Genomic DNA, 18,528 nt, shown 5'->3' with positions numbered 1-18,528 from the left:
CCGCTCCCTCCTGTCTTTTTGGGACCAGACCCCCACACTGTCTACATCCTGTCACCCCAGACTTTGTAGGTCACTCTGTGTGCTTAGAGAAGTAAAGGAACTTGTGGCTTTTTTGTTTGTCATCAAAATCACCAATGAGAGGTTCAAAAGGCAGTGGGAATGTAGAGCTGGGTACTTGTCGTGGTGGATAAATAAAAGCTCCAGGTACATCATGTGTAGATTTCAAAACTTAATATCTGTAACAATAAAACACTTGTGCTGTTGAAACAACTGCAGGAACAATAACTGTTATTGCAATTGGTAATCTCTAACAGGGATTACAGATCTTGAATGTCTTCAGGTACCAGGTGAATAAACCAAATATGATGAATGATTGCCACCCAAGTAAGTGATACCCAATTGTAACTTCTCTGTCAAGTAAGGGATACCCAGCCAATTTATGACACTTCTCTGTCAATCTAACCTTTTTTTTTTTTTTTTTTTGGTTCTCTTTAAATAATTTACTTGGGCTGGGGATGTGGCTCAGGCGGTAGTGTGCTCGCCTGGCATGCGTGCGGCCGGGTTCGATCCTCAGCACCACATACAAAAAAGGGATGTTGTGTCCGCCGAAAACTAAAAAGTAAATAAATAAATAAATATATATATATAATATATATATATTATATATATATATATATTTTTTTTAAAGAGAGAATGAGAGAGAGAGAGAATTTTAATATTTATTTTTTAGTATTTGGCAGACACAACATCTTTGTATGTGGTGCTGAGGATCGAACCCAGGCCGCACGCATGCCAGGCGAGCGCGCTACCGCTTGAGCCACATCCCCAGCCCCCAAAAAATAAATATTAAAAAATTCATTCTCTCTCTCTCTTTAAAAAAATAAATAAAAATAAATAATTTACTAATTTAAATAAGTGATAAGTTTCTTTCTTTTTTTTTTTTTTTTTTAAGAGAGAGGAGAGAGAGAGAGAATTTTTAATATTTATTTTTTTAGTTCTCGGTGGACACAACATCTTAGTTGGTATGTGGTGCTGAGGATCGAACCCGGGGCCGCACGCATGCCAGGCGAGTGCGCTACCGCTTGAGCCACATCCCCAGCCCCAGTGATAAGTTTCTTTATCAAACGAATTATTTAATTGACAAAAGAGCTATAAATTTTTCACTAAGGTACACAACATATAAAATACTGTTCTCTTTTTAAGTCTTAAAACTCCTTCAAGAGGTGTTGCCCTTTTCTAGCACTTATATTTGGTAAACAAGGTCACCCTGGTTGATAACAAAGCAAATAATTGGTCTTACAACAAATAAGCTAAATATGAGTATTTCTAGCAGCAATCTTCAGCCATTAAAGGTGCTCTTTCACTTTGAGTGTGTGTGTTTGGGGGGAGGATACTGGAGATCAAACTCAAGGTACTCTCTTTCTATGCAAGCATTCTACCACTGATTTACATCCCCAGCCCTTTTTCACCTTTTTAAAAGAAATTATTATCTTTAAATTAGTCAAGTGAAATCATCTAGTTGCATATTTGTACATCAAGCTAATTAACAGCCTAGGGATATAGACCAGTAGTAGAGTGCTTGCCTAGCGTACTCAAGGCCCTGAATGAGTTGGCTTCCCAGCACTGCACAAAAAATTAAAATAAAAATAAATTTTAAAATGCAGCTAACTGCATTTGATTGTTTTATTGCATATTTTAATGTTAATACATATATCTGATTGTTTATTGCATATTTTAATGTTAAAAGTAAAGTTTATTTAGTTATTGAATATTATTTCTTCATATCTTAGGTGAGGAAATTTGCTTAATATCTAATTCAATCACCTCATTTTATAGTAGGGTAACTACTATAGATTCCTGTCATTATTTAAAGATTTGTGGGGGTTTTACCTTTTGCTTACCCTGAGTTGCTATACTATAAAGCCTTTCCTTATCTCATTTGGTCTGTTTTTCTGTGTAGCTTTACCATTTATGTGTATGTGTGTATTGCGTGCACTGATACCTTAAACTATACCCAATAACTCTCGAAAAGTTCATGAGGACTTTTGTTTGTCTTTATAGTGTATTTTTTTCTGGAGATATATAATATATATATATATACACACATATATATACATATACAGATATATATATGTTTTTACTTCGTCACTATATTTTCCTGTATGTAATTTAATTTTTTAAAAATTATTTATTTATTTATTTTACTTGTCTTGTCAATAGACCTTTATTTTTTATTTATATGCGGTGCTGGGAATCGAACCCAGTGTTTCACATATTCAAGGCAAGCACTCTACCACTGAGCCACAACTCCAACCCATGCTGTTTAATTTTTAACTTGATTTTCTCTTTTTTTTTTCTCGGAAGTTGTGCTCTCTTTTTATTGATCATTTCCTTTTCTAAAATTGACTATTTGTTGTTTATCTAAAAAGAATGTGTTATTGTATTGTGTTTACTTATGTACATGATTTAAAACTCTTCCCTATTGTTTACTTAGAAAACAATTCAAATCTATTTCTTTAACCTTTGGTTCCTTGAACTATTTATATTAGGAAGTAACCATTTACTCTGTCAAAGAAGAAGATGAAGTTTTCTTAATATTTATTGAACTCTTGCTAAGATTAAAATTCTTTTTTCTTGTATTGGGGATTGAACTCAGAGGCACTTTAACCACTGAGCTATATCCTCAGCCCTTTATTTTTTTGTTTTGTTTTGTTTTGAAACGTCTAACTAAGTTGCCAGGGCTGGCATCTAACTTGCAATCCTCCTATCTCAGCCTCCTTAGTTGCTGGGGTTACATTGTGTGTTGTTGTACCTGGCCTAGAATTAAAATTCTGTAGTACTTCTCTTTATACAATGTTTCCATTATTATTAATTATGTTATCCATTTTGTGACTGAACCATGAACCATATTTATTTATTTATTTATTTTTATTGGTTGTTCAAAACATTACATAGTTCTTGATATAGCATATTTCACACTTTGATTCAAGTGGGTTATGAACTCCCATTTTTACCCGGTATACAGATTGCAGAGTCACATCAGTTACACTTCCACTGATCCAAAATTTTTTTTGTAACATTGAAACTGTTAGGTAGTAGATGCTCGCTCAATAAACATTTTAAAACTATTTTTTTAGTTGTAAATGGAATTTTATTTACTTTTATGCAGTTCTGAGAATCGAACCCAGTGCCTCAGACATGCTAGGCAACTGCATTACCACTGAGCCACAACACCAGCCCCAATTTTTTTTTTTAAGTGTACACCAGCTCCCGCCCCCCCCCCCACCCCCGCCCCAGCATGCTGGGGATCAAATCTGTGGTCTCATGCATGCTAGGCAAGTACTCTACCACTGGGCTACATCCCCAAACCCTTATTTTTTTCCTTTTATTTTGTTTGGGGGGAAGGGGGCAGTGGTGTAAAGTTCTGGGAATTGAACTCAGGGTTATTTTACCACTGAGCTACATCCTTAGCTCTTTTTAATTTCTGTTTTGAGATGAGGTCTTACTAAGTTGACCAAGTTGGCCTCAAACTTATTGAGACTGGCCTTGAATTTGCAATACTCCTGCCTCAGCTTCCCAAGTCCACTGGGATTTCAGGTGTGTGCCACTGCACCCAGCTCTTCATTTCTTTCAGTGTGGATTTATGAGGAAGAAATAAAGAAGATTTTTTTACAGGTAGGTAGGTAGTAGGTAAATAAAGTCAGCCGATCCATTTGGAGTAAAGGAGGAAGAAAATGGTGATGTGTGCTCAGTCAGTGTCTTTATTCATAATTTTTTCCCACTCTGACATTGTTTGCATCCTGTTTCTATCCTATTTCTTTCACTGTGGCTTCCAGCTCTTTTAGGTCTGCAAATGTATTTAACTGAGTGACTAAGGTAAAAGATGTCTGGAAAGCTACTATATACTGTCTTAGGTTGACAGTATATAGGAGTATAAAGGAGGAAGAAAATGGTGATGTGTGCTCAGTCAGTGTCTTTATTCATAATTTTTTCCCACTCTGACATTGTTTGCATCCTGTTTCTATCCTATTTCTTTCACTGTGGCTTCCAGCTCTTTTAGGTCTGCAAATGTATTTAACTGAGTGACTAAGGTAAAAGATGTCTGGAAAGCTACTATATACTGTCTTAGGTTGATCTGAGTCAACAGGGAAACAGATTAGTGATGAATGATATGATTATCTTGCTGTTGAAGGCTCTACTATGTATGGAAATTGCTAAAAAAGTTTACTGTTTTCGGCCTCATAGTGCTTCTTATTGTTGATTCTATTCTCTGACTCCTGTCTTAGAATTGAATATGTGCAATTCTGCCCATAGCTTCCATGGGACTAAATGAGGAACAGAAAGAATTTCAGAAAGTGGCCTTTGACTTTGCTGCCCGGGAGATGGCTCCAAATATGGTAGAGTGGGACCAGAAGGTAGGAGTTTTCCTTATGACTAGATGTTTCAACATGTGCCACATTAGCAACCTTTAACTTCAGCTCCTTATAATCCTAAATGCTCAGTGTCTGTTACCAGCTTTTAGTGTAAGTAAGAGGATTGGTAAGAGGTGATTTCTTTCACAGACAGTATCTGATCATTTTGTAGATACCGTTTTTCCTTTCTTATTGAACAAATACTTAAAACTAAGGCGGTTGTATAGATAATTAAAAAGGAAAACTTGTTAATCCTAAGAAAACAATTGTTAGAGGACACACATTAACCTATACTATTGTAGGATGACAGACACATATTAAAAGAAGCCCTATACTCTCCCAAATGCAAACATCCTGATCACCTAATCATAATACCCTCTAAAGGAGAGTCCATCTCTGAATCAGTTACTGATGACCCTGCTCTCTTTTTCTGTATGTAGGAGGTGTTCCCTGTGGGTGTGATGCGGAAGGCAGCCCAGCTAGGCTTTGGGGGGGTCTATGTCCGCACAGACGTCGGTGGGTCTGGACTGTCAAGGCTTGATACCTCTGTCATCTTTGAAGCCTTGGCTACAGGCTGCACCAGCACCACAGCCTACATAAGCATCCACAAGTGAGTGCCCAATCTGGGAAAGCAAAGTGAGGTATTCATGTGAATTGACTGGGGAATTTCAAATTTATAAGGAAAAGATTGATCATGTAGGTGGATTGCTCTTAAGGAACTAGACTGTTAGTAGTTCACACTAGGTCTGTTACTTCCTGTTGGACTTGATTCTGTTATCTTTTTCATTGCTCAGAGTATCAGGTCTTCCAGCCTCCTCCAATCCTAGTTTAAATTGGTACCAGCAGACTTTTCCAGTAGAGTGGTCAAGTCCTATCACCCTTTTCTTCAATCTACAGATGAAACTTCCAGGAATTTGAAGTTTCATCTGTATTATTTTATAGGAAGTACATGGGATTGATTTTTAGAGGCTTATTTAACTTAATTAGATGTAGTGTCCACATCCAGGTGAGAAATATCTTGTCCCTGGTTATCTTTGAGTAGTACATATTCCAAGAATATGTTTAAATCTAGTCCTTTCGTTTTAAATTTGATTCTTCTCAATTATGACTTTTCTTTTCCCATCTTTCTTCTGCTTAACTCTGTTTCGTTGCTCTTTGTTCTCCCTACTCCATTTCCTTTTCTTTTCTGTCTTTATTTCCATCAATGTCTTTTCGTATATATCACTCAGCATGTGTGCCTGGATGATTGATAGCTTTGGAAGTGATGAACAGAGGCACAGATTTTGCCCACCGCTCTGTACCATGGAGAAATTTGCTTCCTACTGCCTCACTGAACCAGGTGAGTTTACCATTCCACAAGCGAGAACTAACTGGGAGTGATATGACTCTTGTAGTCGCTGAACATTCCTTTCCCATTGACATACATAATCACTGTTTACAAAACAGTTTGGCCATGGAATAATAAGAGCCTGTAACCTGAAGTCACAGGACCTAGTGGCCTTTAGGTCAGATTCCCTTCTGCTGCAGACCAGAACCTTCTTGCAAAAGGTTAACTGCAAGCTAGAGTGTTGGGAGAGGTGAAGTAGTCTGCTTGGTGAAAGCAGTTTTCACCAAGAACAGAAAATTCCTTTGGCCATCTGAACTTTAAAGTAGTGCATGCTGAGCTGTTTCTCTCTCAGGATGGTTTACCAGGATATGGAACCATGCTGGGCCCCTTGAATTTACAGACTTTATCATCCCCTTTTGATCTTGCCTCAGGAAGTGGAAGTGATGCTGCATCCCTCTTGACTTCAGCTAAACGACAAGGAGATCATTACATCCTCAATGGCTCCAAGGTACCAGCATACTGTCCTCCTAGAGCAACTTGCTCCTGTTATCCTCTGGTTCCTGAGTCTATTAGTTAATGTTCCCATGCATTTTTACATGTTGGATAGATAAACTTTGACCCATTTCTCTTTCTTCACCTTCACTGTTTGCTGCTTCCTATCAAATTCCAGATGGTTTCATTCCTTTTTCTTTCTCCTTTTCATATTCTTTTCAAGTAAGTCCCTCCTCAGTCTCTGTGCCATACCTGTGTGTTCTATTTTTGGGAGGACTCACGTTGTTTTCCGGATGTTAGATTCAGAACTCTTGTATCCCCTGATCCCAATTCTCCCCCTTCTCCAATCCCACAGGCCTTCATCAGTGGAGGTGGTGAATCTGACATCTACATAGTCATGTGTCGAACTGGAGGATCAGGCCCAAAGGGCATCTCATGCATAGTTGTTGAGAAAGGGACCCCTGGCCTCAGCTTTGGCAAGAAGGAGAAAAAGGTGAGTGGTTATTGGACAGGAAGCAATTCAAATTATGAGGCTCCATCACCGGCCAGATGAACCTCTGCCTTATTTTATGAAATAGATTCACCTACTTGGTAACTTGCCTTTGAAGCAGTTGCTTCTATTAGGATTTTGACAGGGGCATATAAAATAGAATAGGGCATTTTAAAAAAAAAACATTTAAGTTTCTGGGGAAAGTGACATTTGTCAATTAGTTACAAGTTAGCCTATTAACATCCCATCACCTACTCCTGCCTGTGCTTTTGGCTTATATTTCTTATCCAGCTCTTATCTTTTGCGGCTGTTTGTTGAGGCTCTAATGTTGAATAAAAATCTTAGAAATGAAAAGCATATGGGCCACTTTTCTTATTTAAATAAAGTGAAACTCATTGAAGAGATTTTGGGTATTCTAAGGACAGTGTTTCCATTGGTACTTTGAAAAATAAGGTACTCCTAGGATTAAGAAACTTCATAGCCAGGCCATGAACAGAGGTCTTGTGATAAGATAACTCTAAAGGTGAGATCTATTCAAATTTTTTAGCCTAGGTTGTGAAAAACAGCTTCTCTATTTTTGTTAGGACTTTTAGGGAGATGTTAGTTAATGAAATGGTCCCTGAATATACTTCTCTCTCACTTCTTCTAGGGTTTCCATATTTTCCTGCAGGATCCTTTCTTGACCCTTTGTAACTGTCAAAAGTTATGAGCATTAACCCCCCGCCTTTTGTAGCATAACAGGCATTGGCTAGATACCTATTATAAAATCTATTTCTATATAAACTCTATATAATGTAAAGAGTATATATATGATATATAAGATATGTAGCTATAGAATTTCTCAGTCCTAGAAATGTCTGTTTTATATAGTCTGATATAGTTCTACATAATCAAGTTATACTGATTCAGATATTTATGCTTATAAAGATAGTGATGATTGGTAGTATCCATGCAATATTTGTGCTGTATGTTGGCAGAACACCAAACTGACGAGTTTAGTACTTTGAAAAAATTTACAGAGAAGTTCAATAAGCAAAGAGTGTATCTTATTACCCCTTCATTTATGTGCTGGTCACCTTTAAGCATACATATTTTTTATCATTTTTTATTAGTTTTGTGTTATATATTTTTAAGTATAAATAGGAAATTAAAAAGGACTTCTTTCATTAGACAACTCATGTGTACCCATTGTGTGTCTTCTTCTAACTTATAGGAGGAGTACCTCAGTAAGCAAGACAGACATGTTTTGCCCTGTGAAATTTACATTTAAGTAAGCACCAATCACACAAATGAGGTACTTTCCTAATTTAGTGCTAAACATTTTGAAGGAACAACAGAGTGACCCCACCCTAACAGAGGAAGAGCTTTATTACACAGGGACAGACTCTTTGAGGCCGTAACATTAAAGATGAGATCTCAAGTGTTAGAAGGACCATCTCTGAGAAGAATTCTGGACAGCGACAATATCAGATACAAAGGGCTTGAGTTAGGAATAAGATTAGCCTACTTGAAGGAACAAAAAAGAAAAAATTGGTAAGGCCGGAGTGTAATGAGTATGAAAAGGATGATGCAGATGAAGTTGGAGATGTTTCTTTGGGCTGTTTTGGTGGCCTAAGCCACAGGCCTTTTTCTTTCTTTGCTTCTTGTTAATCTTTCCTACAAAAACTTGATTTCACTTAGCATATTTAACATACTGTATTGCTGATAGTTTTGAACTTCCAGTTTTGCATTAATTTGATGAAAGAGCAATAAAGATTAGCTTTATCTTAGACTTAATTATTTTAAGGTCTTATGTAGTTTTATCATGGAGGAGTGGATGAGAGAATTTTTGTAAGAGGGTAATAAGATAATATACATAAGAGGAGTCAAGTCTGAGCAGGATTGGTCTGTGGTAGTAACTAATAGTCCATGTATTCAGGGTTCTCCAAAATGTAGAGTGGAATTATCTGTCCTCACTAGCTGCTACTTTCCTGGGACTGATAGGATTAGAAGAGGATTGCTGTATGCATTGGAGAAGAAGGTAGATCTTTTCACTGTAAGGAGTTAAGAGGTAGCAGCTATTTTATGGGTTCTTTAGTAATTAGATATTCTTAGGTCAGAACTTTCTGTTACATTCTTTTTTTTTTTTTTTTCCCTGTTACTGGGAATTGAACCCAGAGGTATTTTATCACTGAGCTACATCCTCAGCCCTTTTTATTTTTTTATTTTGAGACATGGTCAGTTGCCAAGACTGACCTTGAATTTGTAATCCTTTTGCCTCAGCCCAAGCAGCTAGGATTATATAGGTGGTTACCATTAACCTTTTTGTTAAGTTATTTCCTTTAGGTATTTCTATTCTGTTCAAGGAGATAAAGTACATTTCAGTCAGTATTAGATGGTTTCAAAGGAGCTTAAAGAAAGCAAGCTTAGTGATGATTTGGGTGACTAGGAAGTCTCAGAAACCTTCCTTTAAGCTAAGCTTTGATGGTGGTTGGGAATAAAGAGAAGTCCCAGTAGAAGGAGATGAATTATGAAAACCCAAAAGCACAGATACAGGCCAGCTGCTGAAGTAGAGATAAGAAGAGGATAGCCCCAAATATTAGAAGACCTTCATAAGGCTTAGGAAATGACAACAATCTAATGTAAAATGTTTATCTTATCAACTAAAGAGAGCTGAATGTGTTTAAATGAGGAAATGAGATAAAACCAATGGTGTTTTCAGAGACAGAAAGGAACCTGGGTATTTTATATGGCATATGGTTTTCATAATCTGCCTCATTAAGCCTCAAAGTTGAAGTCTTGGAGTATCTAGTTGAGGAGATGAAGGAGATTGAGTAGTGAGGGCCTTATTTATTTATTTATTTATTTATTTATTTATTTATTTATTTTTAATATTTATTTATTTACTTTAGTTTTTAGGTAGACACAATATCTTCATTTTATTTTTATGTGGTGCTGAGGATTGAACCCAGTGCCTCACGCATGCTAGGCAAGCGCTCTACCTCTGAGCCACAACCACAGCCCAAGGGTCTTATTTATATGTGAAATATCTGAATGAGATTTGGTTTGAAGAAAGAGGTTCTGTTGACTTTCTAGTCCAACTTCTATATTTTCCATGGGAAAAATCAAGTAATTTGTCCAAAAGATGAAAAATGAAACTAAGTAGTTGCATGACATGGACAAATATTCAAAATTTGCTCTGGGCTTATGACTCACATATCCAGTGATACCCTAGTAAACCAACTCTCTGGGAAAAACAAAAAGCAATTCATATTTGTAGTTTTTGCTGATTCCTGTGATATAAATACTTCATCATGACTGGTGTTAAGCCACCACTGTGATATCACAGAATGCTAGGTTAAGAAAAAAGTCCAGGCTCTCACGAGCTGATGCCAGGACATCACATGATTTCTCTGCAGCTAAATGCTAGACCAGGGGTTGCCAATACAGTGCATGGTATTCTTCCCTCTAATTTTAGCATCTTTTAGGAACACTAAACTTCTTAAAGAAATCTGACTGTTATTAAGGTCTTTAAAAGTAAAATAAACTTGTCCAAATAAAAGTAGTCTGTTTTTATAAAAGAGCATATTCACGGAGACACCAAAACTGAGGACAAATCCTGTCCTGATCCTACGAGAAGTTATGAAAGTGTTTGTGGATATGGTAGTGTAGTAGGGTAGACATTAAAAAGTTGATTCTTTTAATATGTTAAAAAAATGTTTTGCTGAAATAAGCATCTTTTTGAGTGTTCTGAACTTTTTCTTTTTCCTCATTTTACATTCTCATGGTCTAAGTCTCAGGGTGCTGGACCCCATGCTTCACAGGCTTCTGTCTACAGGGAGGCCCACCCTGTGTGGTGGATTGTTGGGCAGCCACCTAGTCCTTGATTTTTGCCAGGTGGGATGGAACTCCCAGCCAACTCGTGCCGTGATTTTCGAAGACTGTGCTGTCCCTGTGGCCAACAGAATTGGGAGTGAGGGGCAGGGCTTCCTTATGGCCATGAAAGGACTGAACGGAGGACGGATCAACATTGGTGAGAGTGAGAAATAGAAAGTTTGGTGGTCCATTTTCAGAGTATAGTATTTAGCCTTATTGGGGATGAATGATCCAATCTAAGCCATTTTAACTCTAGCCCTTCCCTTTGTCTACCCCAATTTTAAAATTAGCCAATCAAGTAGATTGTGACCCTAAGCTCTTCTTACGAGGGCAAGAGGGAGCACTGCATTAGGGATAAAAGCAAGTGGATTGCCAGCCCAGGTTTGCTTTCTAGCCAGGCTGGATAACATGCCCTTCTGGCAGAAGTAAAGTTTGCCTTGCCTACTTACTTCTGAGCATGTTTGATTTCTTGTGGTACCTTGGTATTTCTGAAGGCAAGGAGAAGAAAATGTGGAGCAGGGAGAAGACCTGGGCCAGCAGCATTGTACTTAGGTTCAGTTGGAACTTTCTCACTACTTCCTCCAGCTTCCTGCTCTTTGGGGGCTGCTCATGCTTCAGTCATCCTCACTCGAGATCACCTGAAAGTCCGGAAGCAGTTTGGAGCACCTCTGGCCAATTGCCAGGTAAGGTCCCAGGTGACTTTGCATTTCCTTCCACTCTTTTGAACCATTCTAGGGCCCACATTCTGTAGGAGAGGGAGGCCATGATTACCTCATGGAACCAGAAACTATCTTAACCAGAACTTGGCATTTTTGTTACCAAGGATCCTGTTTAGGAGACAGTAGTACCAAAATGCAGGGCAAGCAAAAGTAGACATAGACCTTGTAAAACAGTAAGTTTTCATAGAGGAGGTAGGAGACTTTGAAACATCTAATTATTTAGAAAAGGCACCTAATTAGAGATGTTTTATCAAGGGTCACAGATCAGGTGCCCATCTAAGCCCCTCTGTCTTGTCTGGTTCTCTTCTTTGCTGTTGCTATAGTTTCTGCAATTCCAGTTAGCAAATATGGCAACAAGGCTGGTTGCCTCGCGGCTGCTTGTCCGTACTGCCGCAGTTGCTCTGGAGGAGGAGCGGGAAGATGCAGTGGCTCTCTGCTCCATGGCCAAGTTCTTTGCAACAGATGAATGCTTTGCAGTAAGTGTAGGCCATCTGGCCCTCTTGGGATGGAATAGGGAGTACTTACTAGGCACAGGAATGTTGAAATCATAAGTCAGCTCTGAAACCTAGCTCTCTTGGGATGCTGCAAGAATCACCTCTGGACTTAAGTATATAAATTAGCTTGTGAAAGGCCTGCATGGGAGCTTTTGTAACCAGCTTTTTAGTCTTCATGCTATTACACACTTAATTATGTCACTGTCAAAGAACACTGTTGCAGATACACTGAACCTTTGGAAGATTCAGAGCAACCCAGCCCTGCTGTCTCAGATTTTAGCAGTAATTACCATGTTTACAAGGTCAAGGGCAAAGAAATTTCTACAATGAGCTGCATTGCCACTAGGTGGTACCTGAAGTTCCTATAATCCGGTCCAAATGGTTGTGGGCAGTTTCTTCCCCACACGTGATAAATAAATGAAAAAGTCAAGAGTTTTGTGAGTTTTGATTGTTGAGAACTGACAAATTCAATATGTGGATTTCCTTGTTGTCTCTGTCTCTACAGAGCCCCTTTTTGGGTATAGGTGGTTAGCTGTGGGTTGTTCTTCCTCTTATGAGTTTACTGCAGGCTGCCATATTGGGGATTAGGGTGGGTAGGGAAGCCAACTATTCCTCAGTCTTCCTGGAATCAAAGACAGCTGGTTCTGGTCCCTGCAGATCTGTAACCAAGCTTTACAGATGCATGGAGGCTACGGCTACTTGAAGGATTATGCTGTTCAACAGTATATGCGGGACTCCAGGGTTCACCAAATCCTAGAAGGTAAAAATTGCAGAAGGTTATTCTCTTCCTTTCAGTATTGTTATAGGATCAGTAGCTTTCTAGACTTTATACTGACTAGTTCTCAGGTTCCCATCAGGCCTTGTCTTTTGGATTTCTTCTTCCTTCCTTTCCTCAATCCTGCTTTGGAAGTGACTTGTTTGTGCATTAGAAAGGGCACTAGCCTGGGAGACAGCAGATGTTTTGTCTCCATGGGTAACACATCAGATCACTCCGCTTCCCTTTTTTTCTTTGTAGATTTGAGAGAAGGTTCAAACTGAGATAGCATATGAGAAATCCCATTGAAAACTATATCAGTGGCTCCTCTTTACTGTTATAAAGGACGTGGTCCTCAGGGATCCCAGAACTCTGTACAATAATTTACAAGCATATGTGAACCGGTGTGATCACCAGCAACTCTACAAATTGACTGTCACATGATCTGAAAGATGTCTGTATCAAATTTGGCAGTGAATTTTTCATTAAAATAAATTGTCAGTATATGGGTATCTTCTTGGTAGCCACAGACTTTCTCTCTGGAGAACATGTAAGCTGGTGGAGTCAGGCTTAGAGCATGGTTTTCTCCACTCTACAACTGCTATATAAGTCCTAAAGCGACAGGGCTCTTATTGCAGCTAGGTAACTGGGGCTGTCATACTGTAGGAAAAGTAGATGAGGCTCTATAAGTGACTTTCAACAAAACAGTGTGGGGGTTGCTTTAATTATGATCTAGGAGAAGCCTATGAGCACTAGCACCCTTGATTCTTTCAGAGCATCTTTCACAAACCTGAGCAAGCACCAGATCCACTGGAGGACTTTTTAAAAACAGGTTGCTGGGCTCTAACCCCAGAGTGTCTGCTCTAGTTGGTTTAGCTTGGGCCTAAAATTGACATTTCTAACAAGTTTTCAAATGTGGCTGCTGTTCCTATTGAGGAAACTACACTGAACCCCACTGCTCTGATGTTATGTCTAAACTATAGGATTCTAAAGGTTAGCCTGCCACTTTTTACTATCCACCTATCACTAGCATATGCTTACTGAACACAGTCCCTAGTTCTAAAATTACATTCACTAGAGTTTTATGAGTATGCAAAAATTTACTTTCATTCTGTCTTTTAATCCTGCTATTTTAAGTGGGAAAACAAGTAACATTTATATCAGGTCATCTACTTATAGAAAAATTAGAGCACAGTTTACTTTATCACTTTTGCTATGAATTATTGACTAAATCCAAAATTTTAGATTTGACTTTGAGATTGTGTATATTCATTACTCAAGAGAATTTTTATTTCTCTTTGCATTAAAGGCCACTGCTAAAAGTGAAGCAAACAATTGATCCCCTCCTTTCAGGGAAAATGTTGCCTTTTAAAGCTCCCTTTTCTGATTACTAAAGAAGAGTGTGTTTATTGTTGAAAATTTATAAGATATGTGAAAAGAAAACGGAAAAGATCACTTGTATTTTTACATCTAGAGTTAGTGTTTTGGTATATCTTTTTATGAAGTTTTCATATGCTTTCATAGGTACTTTTTTAAAATTAGAATACTATTTTTATTCTACCTTTTGAAATTTGATACAAGCATTTTTATCATCAGAAGAGGTGTTTTGAAAAGTAAATATTATTTCTCATTTTTTGTCATTTCTTTGAATTTTGAAGAGAAATTAATGATAACCTCATCCCTCCTAGGGATAGAAATGATTCTAATTTAAGTCCACCACTACTCTGCTGCTACTAAATCCTTCCTTTATTCTCTTGTCTTGCAGGTAGCAATGAAGTGATGAGGATGCTGATCTCTCGAAGCCTCCTTCAGGAATAGCACCCACACTTGATATTCTGGCATGGGGGTCAGTGTGCAACTGCAATCAGTGTAGAGTGTTTCCATTGTGGGCTCTTTGGTGCTAGATGAATTGTGGATTAGATTGAAATGTTGAGCTCTTGCATATGTGTTGATAGCAGTGTTGGCTCTCAGACTGGAGCAGGGTCCTCAGTAGAACTGGAAGAGCTGGTCTGATGAGAAATATCACAAGAAGACCTGCCACCTTATTTTCCTAATGCCAGAAAGATAACCAGTGAATATTCTGAACCAAAGTCTTGTTCTAGATCTGCATTGTCTTGATTTGTCTGCAATTTTCTGGTTCACTGGATCCTTTTACTAAGGGCCTGGGTAGATCCACTGAGGCTTTTCCAGACTATAGGGCAAAGGTGTGGGGAAGGGAAGAGAGAGAAAATTCCCTCCTGTCTTTACTTTTGTGTACCATAGCTCTTGGATAGCACTCATCTGAATGTAATCATGGTAAAGTGAATATTTGAGAAGCTATTCCTAAGCTATGATTTAGGGTGTGTCTCTTCTTCTGGATGCCCTGAATATCAAGGGCTGAGATTATTTGGAATTTTGAATATTTGGTTTTTCTTTTTCTTTTATCTATCATCTAAGAATAGTATTCAGAATTTCTGTAACATTTCCTGAGAAGAACTTTGAGTATATTTTTTTCTGAGTTTCATTTCCTTTATTGGAACTTCTTCTCTTTTTAAATATTTTTAATCCTTACATTGATCAATAAAATTTATTGCTTTCTATACTGTCTCCAATTGTACTCATGTTGGTTTTTTTCCTAGTTTTATTTATTTTTCTTTACAACTATTTTTAAGATTTTTATTGTATTTGATTAAATATTTAACTGCATTTTGGAATAATATCAAAAAATCCTAGGCCAATTACTATCTTTTAAATTATTAATAATTTCAAACTAATTATTGCTTATGAAATTTGAAAGTAGATTTAAAGATAAGGACTTTTTAGGAAACCCTGTTATTATATTGATCATTATATTATTCCAAATCCTCATCTCTGTAGGAAAAAAAAATATGCAAGGTAATAGAAAATAAAATATGCATCTGTTGCTACAACAAATATATTCTCCTTTGAATGCATCAAGAAAATTAGTGTGGTGGTAGAGCCGGGTGTGCTATTACATGCCTGTGATTCCAACAACTTGAGAGGCTGAAGCAGGAGGATCACAAGTTCAAGGCTGGCTACAGCAACTTAAAAAGGCCCTAAGCAACTTAGTATGAACCTGACTCAAAATAAATCTGGGAATGTAATTCAGTGGTATAGCACTCCTGGGTTCAGTACCCCTCCCCACCCCACCCTACCCCACCCCCAAAAAGAAAAAACTCAGTTTCAGAGAGGAAAGAGCCAAGAACAAGAAAAGTACAGGGTTTGTGTGGGAGCTGTTGACACTTTTGCTTACTGTGATTTGGGCTTAGCATAGGACAGGAAAAAAAATTTTAAAAAATAAAAATTATATATATACATGCACACACACAATATATATACATATACATATACAGAATCTGGATGACAAATAGTGAAATCCAAGAGTGGAGTTTTTATATGGTAGGCAAGGGAGAACAATGGAAAGTTTTTACTGAATAAGATTAGTTTAATTCATTCATAATACTTTTCTGGAATGCATATGCCAGATGTGTATGAGTGGGGAAAGACAGAGTGTCACCTTTCAACCAATAATGCCATGCATAATTACTACTTGGCTATGGCTCTTAGCAATACCTAGTCCATTAGTTCTTGAAATAGTCAAAATATAATAAGAGTTTGAGCCAGTGCTTGGATATGACTTGAAAGATAAAAGGGAAGAAAATATGGGAGCAAATATAGAGCAGTATGGAGAATGTCCATTGTGGAACTTGAAAACATCCATAATAATCAGACTTCTGGCATTCTAATTCTGAAAGACTTCTATTCTGACTCAAAGCAAAAACTGCTGTTAATATCTACTCACCTTAAGATTTTGTCAAAGTTACAATTACATATCTTTGGGCTGGGGATGTAGCTCAGTGATAGAACACTTGTCTAGCATGTAAGAATGAGATTCTATCCCCAGCACTTGAGGTAAAAGTATATTTCTGTCACCCTCAGGTGTTATTCAGAGATTTCAGGAAAACCTGTATATCGGGTGGTATATTAGATGAAGGATGTATGCAGATAATCAGTACAACTTAGTTTGGACAGACCTATGGACTGGGAAGGCTGGTAAGTAAGAAAGAAACAGTTTCACTATGTAGTGGCAAGAATAAAGACATGCATAGAATGTTCTGGACAGGAAATATATCTTATGATGATGGCCTAGGGCTGAATTGGGTTTCCAAGGATGCCTTGATGACTTTTCACCCATTATAATTATCATAGTATAATGATTTATCTCCCATTATAATATTATACTTGTGGGGGAAATGTAAATGCCTCAATTTATACACACAACACACACACACACACACACACACATATGTACATTTTTTTTTACCTAAGAGAAAAATAGTTAGCTCTCCTGTAAACTTTTTCTTTTCATCCTTTTAGATTTGATAAATTAGAAATATGCATTTACTGGTTATTCTTTTACATTTAAAATACAAAGATTGCTCCAAAGTGCTTTGCTATGAATTATCTCTTTATCTTGATTTTCACAAGGATAACCTGCACAGAGTAGGCACTAAGGAGATACTTGTGTTAAATTGCTTGAATTGAGTAAGCTCTGTTGAAAACAGCAACTTCCAGTGTTGTTGGTATGTGTCGAAATGATTCTGGATTCAGACTGCATTTGCCACTAACTGTGACTTAATAGCCCTCTCTTTAGTTTATTTCCTCCTATGTAAATTGAAGGTAATAAAAAAGTTTCTACTTCCTAGGCTAGCTGGTGAATCAAATGAAAGAATTCATGTACAGAGTTCAGAACAGAGTATGGTAGATAAAACATTGTCAATAAATGTTAGTCAACATTTCTAAAATTCAGATTTACCACAGGCAGAAGACTGAACTTTTAAGCTTCTTTTTCAGGAACCCTTAAAATATTGAAAATTATGATTCATCTGCTTTTATTCCAGGTAAATGGTAAAAGTACATTTCCTTTTTGCCAATTTTACAAGTACAAATGTGAAACATTAAGGTTTTTAAAAGGGGCCATCTACATTAAATACAATTAAATACATTACATCTATTTATTTGTTCTAATTAGCTATACATGGTAGCAGAATGCATTCTGATTCATAGAACACAGAAACTGGAGTTTCATTACCTCCGCAGTGAAATCCCTATTTTCCATCTTTTCTGTGTCTGAACATCTCCACATACCTTATCATCTAAATTTGTTTTGTCATTGGTACTCAGGAAGACTCATTATTCCTGAGTACTAGGAACAGCAAAATACCACTGCACCATGCCAGTGAAGGCAAGTGATTGACTTATTCAGTGACCAACTCTATATGTCTCTACAGTACCACTTCCCCAATCCCAGGTTAGCCCCATTGAAAGGAAAAGAGTGTCATGGGAGAAAAGGTTTCTCTGAAGATGTCGGAAAGTGTCTGAGGAGTTTCCAGAGGGGAGGGGGAATTTGACTCAGGTCTAGTGGGGTTCTTTGGCATAATTGATGACAAAGAATTTCAATATGTGCCAGTCAAAGGCACAGAAAGATTATTTAGGAGAGTAGATACATTCCAGGGGAAATGGGGGAATCTCAAGAGAGTTGCCTTTGGGGTAAAGCAATGAATAGTATTTAAGGAAGAATGTGGGCTATCTCCAGAGGGAGAAACAGAAACCCATTGGTGTGGTATTTTATATATATATCAGGCTATGCTAGGGACTGGAGTAGAGGTGGACCAAGGTGGAGTTACATAATTTTGTGCTAGTCTTCCCTGCTCCTGTGCATTTCCCTCATTTTACATGGGCATAGGCCAAGAACATATAGGTCAGAAATTACATTATTCCTTAGTGCTTTCTGCATATCAGTGGCTCATAGGTGTTTCCTTTAAGACTCAGTATCTCTCTCTTTACCCTAAATTCCTACCTAGGAGAAAGGTTCCAAAGAGGCAAAAGTCGAATGGAAGATTCGACTGGACCAGTTTTTCCAACTGAAGATCAAACCCCAGGTGCCAGGTGACCTGTAGCAAGGAGTGGATGAGAAGGAAAAAA

General features: G+C 37.6%; 1 protein-coding gene across 5 annotated transcripts in view; it reads left to right on the top strand.

Moving 5' to 3' along the window:
* ACAD8 (acyl-CoA dehydrogenase family member 8) overlaps positions 1-18,528 on the top strand; it is a 19,207-nt gene extending 679 nt beyond the window's left edge. The window contains exons 2-12 of one of the 5 annotated variants that reach the window (XM_081274135.1): positions 4,315-4,415; positions 4,853-5,022; positions 5,642-5,751; positions 6,171-6,247; positions 6,587-6,724; positions 10,598-10,733; positions 11,162-11,259; positions 11,619-11,771; positions 12,447-12,549; positions 14,309-14,389; positions 18,408-18,528. In XM_081274135.1, the coding sequence (XP_081130261.1) occupies positions 4,315-4,415; positions 4,853-5,022; positions 5,642-5,751; positions 6,171-6,247; positions 6,587-6,724; positions 10,598-10,733; positions 11,162-11,259; positions 11,619-11,771; positions 12,447-12,549; positions 14,309-14,361 (1,139 nt within the window). In that variant the 3' untranslated portion in view covers positions 14,362-14,389; positions 18,408-18,528. Of the gene's footprint in view, positions 1-4,314; positions 4,416-4,852; positions 5,023-5,641; positions 5,752-6,170; positions 6,248-6,586; positions 6,725-10,597; positions 10,734-11,070; positions 11,260-11,618; positions 11,772-12,446; positions 12,550-14,308; positions 15,130-18,407 lie in introns of those variants that run through there. The other 4 variants (XR_014019634.1, XM_081274134.1, XM_081274136.1 and 1 more) reach the window with 4 other exon arrangements.

Source organism: Spermophilus citellus (assembly GCF_964194105.1).
Source record: "Spermophilus citellus genome assembly, chromosome: 2".
Lineage (NCBI taxonomy): Eukaryota > Metazoa > Chordata > Mammalia > Rodentia > Sciuridae > Spermophilus > Spermophilus citellus.
The sequence above is the reverse complement of the archived record's forward strand: the minus strand, read 5'-3'. Positions and strand labels throughout refer to the sequence as shown.